Consider the following 10,343-nt stretch of genomic DNA (forward strand, 5'->3'; position numbering starts at 1 on the left):
TTTTTTTTCGAAATATTTGACTGCGAGTCTACTTTTTGTAATTTCTTCTGTGAGTCTACTTTTTTTTCGAAATATTTGACTGCGAATCTATTTTGAAATCTGCGTAATGGTATTTTGGTCCTATTTTTTTTTTTAATCAAAGTGACATCTATGCAACACCTTTTTTTTGTCGTGACTCATTTGCAATTTGGAGCCGAATTTGTGACTTTGATGCAAATCTCTCTTTTTGTTACGATGTAGTCTATTTGTTGCTTGAATCGTGTCTTGGAGAAGGAGGTTATTAAAAGCCCTAGTGGGCCAACAAATGCCCAAGTGCCCAAGTAGGCTTAATGAAAACAGAAAGGGGTATAAGCCCACAGTATATCTATAAACGTTTAGAAATAAAAACAAATAATAATTAAAGACTTGTAAACGTTTGTAGATATTTTGGTTAAATATCTACGTGTATTAAACAATGCGTTAAAACTTTAACAATATAGATATTTACTTTAAGCAATATAGATATATAACCAAGTCAATATAGAACTATATATAATATATATATATATATATATATATATATATATATATATATATATAGAACTATATATAATATATATGCAAATTTATATAATATGTGTATTGGGTAGACATATTATTTTGATATATATATATATATATATATATATATATATATCTAAGTTTACAAATTAAAAAAAAAAATATATATATATATATATATATGTATATATTTTTAATATAATTATATATTTATATTATGTGTATATATTTTTAATATAATTTGCAACATTATTTCCATTCCGTTTACATCGGCATATCGGTTTTCAATGGTAAACAACATTTGAAAATGGCATATCAATTGCTATTTTTCTCATTTTTTCTATTTAATTTTCCATAAATCAGGAGACTCAGAATGACATCGAAAACGACATTTCGAACCTTGCTTTTAACACATTTTGAGTTCAATTTCTCATTCACTACATTTCTGATTTTGGTAAATATATAACCGATTTTATATCTCTCGCAACAAGGAATAAGAATCAATCAAAACTTTCAGATTTGACAAGTGGACCCCACTTAAAAACATTTGAGTTATCCTGTTTATAGACGATCTCTTAAATCTTTTTTACTTTGTAGGGATATGGGGTTTTTGTGGAGAACATATAGTTGTTGTCCAGTCTGAGTCCAGAAGAAATAATGAAGTTGCCAAACAAAGTACGTCTTTGGTCGCTGTTGCACATTGCAAGCTAGAGATCGTTAAGCGTGCGGCTCAGTTGGATATGGTTGTAACCAACATGTTGGTGAGGTTGTGCATCTAGGAAGAACTGAGGTATTTCCTATTCTTCCGAGCTGGATATAAATTTCGTAGCAAAACATGTAGTAATCTAGTTTATTAATGGTGTGGTAAACTGCTAATTGAGATACTTTTTTTTAGTTATGAACTTTGCTACTATTTTGGGCTAGGTCCACCTGAACTTGCATTTCATAGTAGCATAATCAAGCCAAGACCCGGTCGTCTTCACTCGGCCAAGACCACTCGGCCGTCTTCACTCGACCAAGACCACCCGGTCGTCTTCCCTCGGCCAAGATCATCCGGTCGTCTTCGCTCAGCCAAGACCACCCGGCTGTCTTCATTCGACAACAAAGATCACCCGGTCGTCTTCACTCGGCCAAAACCATCCAGCCGTCTTCACTTGGCTAAGACCACTCGACCGTCTTCACTCGGCCAAGACCACCCGGCCATCCCCACCACCCAACCAAGTACTTTTCACCAAACCATTGGCTCTTATAAATATCTCATCCATCACCACCCTGCCGTCGGAGCGCGCGCTGAGGGAAAACCCTCCACGTCCCTCTAGATTCATAATTTCTTGTGCTTAGGTGAATGAGCAAGGATTCGAAGACCCGACGAAGTACACGAAGAAAGTGGAAGATCCAAAGACTCGTAGACTCGAAGATCCGAAGACCCGAACACTAGAAGATCCGAAGAATACGATGAACGTGAAGAACACGAACACGTGAAAAACACGGAGAACGTGGAAGATTTAAAGGGTTGAAGACTCATAGAAGCAAATACTCAAGAACTTGGCGAAGAACGTGAAGAACACGAAGAACGCAGATGATCCCAAGCCCGAAAACTCAAGGACCCGAAGACCCGAAGATCCGAATGACAAGAACACGACGAGAAGCAAAGAACTTCACCAAACCGAACCTTTGTGCGGTCATAGGGTCCGGCCCTAGATCGAACCACGAACGGTTGTTAGTGCTAATCCAAAAACGCGATTAACATTTTTCGAAGCTTCAACGCGATTACGAGCCTTAAAGCGCTCGCCCTGAGGAAGAAGGCAGAGAATTTGACTGAAGATGGTGATTTCGCCGCTGCTCAATCACTTCTTTCGCAGGCAATACTCTCTATCTCTCTATTTGTTGGCTTTGACAGAACTTCAAATAGAAATACAGACACGAAGAATGATTGATTGTTATTTTGTAATTCAATCTTGAATGAGTTTATTGTTATTTTGTTATTAAATATTCTTGAATAAGTACTTACATGCTCTTATGTCTTTAGAACTCAGGATATGTATGTGTGTGTGTGGTAGATATTCAATTATTAATTTAGAGAACTCTCATTCATAACTAGGAATTGCTCGTGACTTAAAATCAATTTTCAAGCCACAATAGTACTAGGAATTGCTCAGCCAAGTAAAGCAATAGCTATGACCGAGTGCCAAAATAAAATAGAGAGTTTATTTCTAAAATAAAAGGAAGGAAAGAGGTTTATGAATTGAGTGATTCGGCCGAGGTGTATGTAATGACTATTAATAACCATCACAACCCGTATAAATAGTCTTCAAAGATCCACCAAACGTAGATCCATGACCACCACCTCTCCTTGGTAGAATCAATCCCTCTTTTTCTGAGTCATGCACGGCCAAGTCTCACTTTTTGAACTAAGGCGAACTAATGAGATAAAAGCATAACATGTGTCCTAAACGATCTCAAGGCCGAGTCTAAGCTTACATACAAAGGGGCCACGACGAAAATCATCATCTCGATTACTTCATTGACCAATCACAATTCTTATGATTCCGTATTTGATGAAAAAGGAGAGTGCTAAATCGTTAAACAAAACACATTTATGTAACAGATAAAACAAAAGTAGGTGACATAGGTCTATATTAGTATAAATTAAAAAAACTATTGTGAGATTACGACAGTTCAACGCTTAAAAATATAAAAAATAAGATCATACGTAGTCGACAATATCATTATGTATAAAATAAATGTGAGTGGAAACTTATGGCGGGTATTAAAACTAAAAGGCGAAAGTATAGAGTCGTATTAGTTAAAGGGCAATTGGAGAGGAAAAAAAGCCGTTTTAAGTGCATAACTTGGACTTTTGTGATTGAAAAGAGCCAAACAAACACTTCTCTTTCTCTCCCTGTTTTGGATTTTAATTTCCTATCCGAATGTTTGAAGTTTTGGGTTCTGGTATGCATCGCGAAATCGATGCTAACGAATTCCATCGCAACACCTACAGTTTCCGATCACAAGTTTGATTGATCAATCAGTATTTTAGGTATCGAATTATTCATAGATATATTTTCTATAATAGAACCTTGTGTTTTTTATAATTTTTTTTTAACTCGGTGACTCGACCATCTCATCATCATTTGTATGACGTGGTAGAACGAATTGAAAATAAAGAAAATGCGTATTATATTATATTTCTATTCCCAAAATATGTGTTAGCGCTTAACGTGTAGTGAAATATTCAAACTTTCATTCCTTATTTGTTTAGTGCTAACGTGTAGTGCTTAACCTGGAATTGACTATTGTTTTAGGAGGTAGCAATGTTTATAATTTGCACTTTTTTAAAACGTTATAGTAAGCTTTTGTGTTGGAACCCTTCCTATTGATCATGGAGTTTCTGTTTGAGCTTGATTAGAAAGCCAAATTCTCCCATACTTGTTTCACTTTTGAAGCCCTTTAGCTAAAACATAATCATAGCCGTTGTTCTAATAGGGGTGTGTGTGTGTGTGTGTCTGTTTGTGTGTGTATAAAATCATTTCAAGTCTTAGTTGCTTTGTGTTGAATAGGGAATTTTGGTTGTTTAGAGCACTTTAAAGTTAAGAAAATGGGTTCTACTGCTTTGAGGCAGTTTTTGATCAGCCTTTGCGACGACACGCATTGGAAGTACTCTGTGTTTTGGAAGCTCAAACACCAGACTCCTCTGTAAGTTTCCATTTTAGTTTTTCAAATTGTTTCCTCGTAAGGTTATGGGGTAATATTGATCTGAATTCAGGATTTTGACGTGCGAGGATGGGTACTATGACGATACAAAACCAGAAGAAACTTGGGAAACCAAATCATTTGAGGGTGAACTCGAAGGATGCCGTATTGGACTTGTGGTGGCTAATATGTCACGCTTTCACTACGCCTTTGGAGAAGGGTAGGGATTAGTTTATGATGTTTAAACCGTGTCGATGTTTCTTATTCTATTTAGGATCTTTGAGGCACTTCATTTTTTATCCTCTAATTAAATTGTCTTAAGAAGAGATGCTGTGAAATAGAGGTTTGATGCCACAATTCTGGTGCTTGAGCAAAAAATGGTGCATCGTTGCATATATAATATTGAAAATGATAATAATCTCTCTCTCTCTATATATATATATATATATGTATGTATATTATAATGGTAAAATAGTCAGTTGACTTTCGAAACTCTCTCAGATTGGTTGGTGAGGTGGCATGTACAGGGAATCATATGTGGGTTTCAATCAGCAGTTTCTTTAGCAGAGAATTTGAAAGCAAGCTAGTTCCTGATGTAAGAATCGTAATCATAGCAAATAATAGAAGCGAGTTCCTTATATATAAATATATATTCAAAAACAGATATTCAACTGCTCGATCTGATCATCCAAACACAATTATTTTCCATTGACAGTGGACAGACAAATGGCTTCTTCAGATTGCGTTAGGTATCAAGGTAATTGAATCATAAAATGTATAAACATACTCTTCAAGAAAAAGTATAAACATATAGACATGGTGTTCCATTTAAATGATGTAATTTCTAAAAAGTTTTGAACTCTTGTATCGCAGACGATTTTGCTAGTACCTGTGTTTCCATATGGGGTCATCCAACTTGGATCACTTGAAGAGGTTCGTTTTCCTCATGAACTTTGTTTATAGAAGTTATGGTAGTTCGTTAACTCAAGTGCTAAACGAGTGGTTTTTTTTTATTCGTTATGGCTCTGCCCCGATCTTTGTTGAGGTTAAAGGTTGCTGAAAATCTCTCCGCTGTTAGTTTAGTAAAGGATAGATTCAACTCCTACCGAAAGATGACAGAGAGTATCGCTTTCACATCGATGGGCAATAGCGAGTTTCCCTCTTCAACGTGCAAAAGGGTGAAATATGAGAAACCGGAGGATTTTGAATGTGACGATTCCAAAACCAGAAGTGATCACGCGGTAGGATCATCTTCAAGAGGTAATAACCCGGAGACGTTTGAATTCAAGTGCCCAGAAGAAGAGCTAGGTGATCTAAATCTCGAGTTCTTGGAAGAATTGTTGAACGAGGTTAACAGATATACCTCCGGAGATATGGAGATACAACTTTTTGGAAGTGACCTTCACTTAATTAACGAGGGAGGTTCAAAAAGCAGCGCAGACGAGCTCTACAGCTTCATCAAAGCAGATGAATTGTCAACATCTCCTCTAGGAAAAACAAATGGTTTTACCGAAGAATCATGTTGGGTCTCCTATGAAGATCTTGCAGACATGACCGACCCATCGTGGCTTTCTCAAAGAACCGAGTCGGACTATGTTTCAGCGGCTTTTACTACAAACTTATTTAGCGGAAGCTCAGAGGACCAGTCCTCGAGCCCGTCACGCAGTTCTAACTCGCCAATACAATCCTGCACTACTCAACCACAAGTTCAATCAAAAGAAGTATCAAACATAGAAAACCTCTTAGCCCCATGTAGCTTTGCAGGACCTTCGGTTTTTGAAAGAATTGAGAGTTCAGCCTCTCTTAATGCCATGGGAAGCACGTTAACAAACGAAGGGCCACAGGAGAAAGGTAATAATCATACGCCCAAAAAGTTACTCAGTCTGAAAACTAGCCGTCCAAAAAATGGGATCACTCACAGGCCGAGACCGCGAGACAGACAATTAATACAGGACAGAGTGAAAGAGCTCCGAGAACTCATTCCTAACGGTTCAAAGGTGAGAGTTTCTCTGTACCCTAGCCATGGTTTGAAGATGATAAATCTGTTCTACCAGTACTTATGCTTTATGGCTAACCAAGTGTGTATTTCTTTTATCGCAAGTTCAGTGTAGCATTGACGGTCTTTTGGATCGTACCATAAAGCACATGCTGTACCTGAGCACTGTGTCTGGCCAAGCGCAGAAACTTAAAGGACTTGCCTATCCGGAAGTACGAATATATATATGCTTCCTTTGAAAATTTGACCATCTGAGTAAATATGTATGTTTATTTAATAACTATTTTTTTTGGCAGCTGTACGAGAGCAGGAATAGAAACTCAATTGAATCTAATGGCTTTTCGCACAATGGGACAAGCTGGGGATTTGACTGTGGAACAGAAAGCCCAGGTTGCCCCATCGTCGTCGAAGATCTCGAACTCCCAGGACACATGCTGATAAAGGTCGGGTTTTTTAATTTTCCATTTCAATTTCTGGAGATGTATTTCGGTGCTTGATTCCAAATCGCGCCACTTTTCACGCAGGTCTTATGCGACGATCCTGGTCTTTTCCTGGAGATAGCACAACTCATTAGACGACTTGATTTGACAATCTTGAATGGTTTGCTGGAGAACCGCTCCAATAGGTCATGGGCTGACTTTGTAGTTGAGGTATTACTGAACTAGATTTAAATTAAAAAAAAAGTATAAGTCTTAATAATTACATGCTAACTATTTGTAATCCATGGTTTAGGCTACCAAAGGATTTCACAGAATGGAGATTTTCTGGCCTCTATTGCATCTTTTGCAGCGCAAGAGAAGCCGTCTACAATCCTAATTATTGTGCGTTTATGTATGATTAGTTCAAACTACTAAATAAATCCGTCCTTACATTGCTTGCATATGCTAGGATTTTGTTGTACACAAATCGTAATGTGCTGTAATTTAAAATTTTGCAATTTGTGGATCCTTAAAAGTAGATTTTTTTTCCCCACAGAATCTTACTCACACGCGGCACCATGACTACGAGAGTCATGGCCAGCCTACTTTTTCTTTCAGTTTTTTTCACAAACTCTTCGAACATCTTGTGCATACTTGCCTCTCTCAAGGCCCATGCTGGATCCGCACTCTCCTGAGCGACTTGCCTTCCTGTGGCGCATGCTAATCTCAATGTCTTGCCAAGACAAGTTAACTACCATTTCTTCTGATGGACTTGTTGGGATTTATGCCCACAAGGAGATGTCATGATTAGTTAGACCAAGGTTTGAAATGTCGGTTGCCGATTTTGTACCGATAGTCCAAAAAAACGGAAATTGCGGTGGTCGATAGAAATTGCGACGGAAATAATGTGAAAATATGAAGAAAAAAAAATTATGTCGACGGATATTGCGGTGACCGACGAAAATTTTAGTAAAACACGACAATTGCGATGGAAATAATGTTGCACAATGTCAAACATAAAAAATAAGTTCCATACACATATAAGAAGTTCTAAATATACATAATGTTTCAATTACAAACACATATAATACAAAACCATAATAAGTTCAAATTTCAAAGTCAAATACATATAATAAACACACAAATAAGTTGAAAAATATCAAAATCAATCACAATATAAGAAACACACATAATAAGTTCTAAGCACAACGTAATTTTATGGACTACCCCAGTTATGAAATTCACTAACAAGTTATCATTTTTCATAGTTTCAAATATATATACAATTTCCTAACAATTAACTGCCAGTTTACATCAATTTAAAATTTGTAACCTCTCCGAAAATATTAAAATAATAATATGTTCGCCATGAAATAAGTACAAACAACATCCAATGAAAAAAATCTTAAAAATTATAATTTATATGCTGAAAAACATAACGCAATTTCTAGTTTGGTCGGCTTTTGGACGACGCGACCGAAATTGCGGAGTGGAATGCCACGAAAATTGTGACGAAAATAATCCGATTTTTTGTGTTTTATACAATGGGCTAAACGACATTAATAGACGCAACGACACGAAAATTTTGACGCAATACCTCCGACACAAAATGGCGAAACACACATGGTCGTAAACGTGTCGGACTTCTCAAATTACCGCAAATTTTACGCAATTTTCTGAAATTTTAAATTTTGAGTTAGACGACTATGTGTTGAAATATAGAGCTTTAGGATGAGAATATTGTTTTTATTAGATTAGATCTAGTATCTATATAATTGATGTAATAATTATTTTCTTTTTTATTATGTGGAATTCCTGATTTGTAGGAATTATGTTTCCTTTTATTTTGTATTGAACTTTCAGCCATTATGATATATAAAATAAGGGTGATGTAGCTAAATAGCCAATTCAAAGTTATGAATTTGCAAAATAGTCAAAGTTTGTCTTAATTGAGTGAAATAGCCAAAATGTGCAGCAAGTTGGTTTCAAAATTTTTTTTGAACCCAAGATTAATTTTTTTGAATATTGATAAATTGCTTATGATAATCACCAAAAAATTTAATCTTGGCTGTCAAAATTTTTTTGAAAACGTTAATTTGACTATTTAGCTGAAAAGTTGAAACGTTGGCTATTTTGCTAATCAATAAGTTTCAAATCGCTATTTTGTACAATTTTTCCATAAAATAATAAGTGGCGGAATTGAATTTTTTAGTAGTCTGGGATCAACCTATTTATAAAGCCTAAATAAAAATAAAAATCTCCACAAAATCAAGAAGATATTTATCTGATATAATCAGATTTAATGATACCTAAATATTTTCTTCTATCTAACTAATTTCTTATATTTGATAATCAATTTATTGATTTCCTAGGCATGTTAATTTCTTGCAATAAATAATAAGAAAATCTAATTAATACATATATTCCAACAATCCCCCTCAAGCAAGAATGTAGATATCGTATAATCCTAGCTTACTCATTAGTTATTGAAAAGATGGATCGATGAAGACCGTTTGTTAGAATATCGATTGTTTGCTCGTTTACGTGGAACAAATAGTAGGCAAATTTCATCAAGATCCAGCTTCTCTTTGATGCAGTGTAAGTCAACTTTCACATGCTATCGATCATGTTGGACTTGATTGTGTTCAATACTCACCGTAGATTTGTTGTCACGTATAAGCTTCATTGGACTTTCATATGGTTGTTTGAGTTCAGCGGGAACTCTTTTTAGCTAAGTGATTTAACACACTCTTCGGGCCATGGCTTTTTGACTTCAGCCTCGGCGCTGCTTCGTTCAACAACGTATTATTTCTTGCTTCTCCACGTAACAAGATTCTCCCTTACATAACTACAATAACCAAATAGTTACACATTGATCCTTCCAAATCAACATCGATGTAAGCCTAAATTGCCCTACTTTGATGCTTCTTGAAGAATAGCCTTTTCCTTGGACAATCTTTAATATAGCAAAGGATAAGAAGGACTGCATCATAATGATCTCGACACGTAACATGTATGTATTGGCTCACGGCACCACCCGCGTACACAATGTCGGGTCACGTGTGAGACAAGTATATAAGTTTTTCAACCAACCTTTGGTACTTTTTGTTATCAGTGGTTGATCCTTCTTATCTTCCTCCGAGCTTGACATTGGAGTCCATCAACATTGGTGCCAATTTAAATCCTAGAAGACCTATTCCTTTTACGAGGTCCAAGACGTACTTACGTCTAGACATTGAGAATCATTTGTTGAATCAAGCTACTTCGATTACATGGAAGTACTTCATGTGGCCGAGGTCCTTCATCACTTGTGAGTACTATGTCATCTACATACACTATAAGAATATATATTTTATGATTCTTATAGTGTTTGTAGAGCATAGTATGGTCAGTGTGAGCTTGGCAGTAACCGGGGCTTTGCACATATTTACTGAACCGCTCAAACCACGCTCGAGGGGACTGTTTAAGACCGTAGAGAGATTTGATGAGTTTATATAGTAGTTCTCTGTTTGACTAATCTTCAAACCTAGGTGGAATGTCCATATAGACTTCTTCTTCAAGTTCTTCATTCATGAAGGCATTCTTAACGTCGAGCTATAGTAGAGGCCAATATGGATTTGAAGCAATTGATAGAAGGACTCTAATGGTGTTTTGCTTTGCCATCGGGGCAAATGATAGAAGGACTCTAATGGTGT

General features: G+C 36.2%; 1 protein-coding gene across 3 annotated transcripts; it reads left to right on the top strand.

The window, feature by feature from the left end:
- Positions 1 to 3,400: 3,400 nt before the first annotated feature.
- On the top strand, positions 3,401 to 7,441 carry LOC149404387 (transcription factor LHW-like). Of its 3 annotated transcripts, none has more exons than XM_089629782.1 (11): positions 3,401 to 3,580; positions 4,101 to 4,236; positions 4,307 to 4,453; positions 4,735 to 4,828; positions 4,949 to 4,990; positions 5,107 to 5,166; positions 5,286 to 6,230; positions 6,340 to 6,441; positions 6,526 to 6,672; positions 6,754 to 6,879; positions 6,962 to 7,441. In XM_089629782.1, the coding sequence occupies exons 2-11, from the start codon at positions 4,139 to 4,141 to the stop codon at positions 7,043 to 7,045; spliced, it is 1,845 nt and encodes a 614-aa protein (XP_089485908.1). In that variant the 5' UTR covers positions 3,401 to 3,580; positions 4,101 to 4,138; the 3' UTR covers positions 7,046 to 7,441. The 3 variants fall into 3 exon arrangements, with proteins under 3 accessions (XP_089485908.1, XP_089485917.1, XP_089485900.1); XM_089629791.1 differs by having other exon boundaries at positions 4,163 to 4,236; positions 6,962 to 7,440; XM_089629774.1 differs by lacking the exon at positions 3,401 to 3,580 and having other exon boundaries at positions 3,789 to 4,236.
- The last annotated feature ends 2,902 nt before the right edge of the window (positions 7,442 to 10,343 follow it).

This window comes from Urtica dioica, chromosome 2 (genome assembly GCF_054948205.1).
Source record: "Urtica dioica subsp. dioica isolate 48M chromosome 2, U.dioica_male_clone48M_v1_H2, whole genome shotgun sequence".
NCBI classification, from domain to species: Eukaryota; Viridiplantae; Streptophyta; class Magnoliopsida; order Rosales; family Urticaceae; genus Urtica; species Urtica dioica.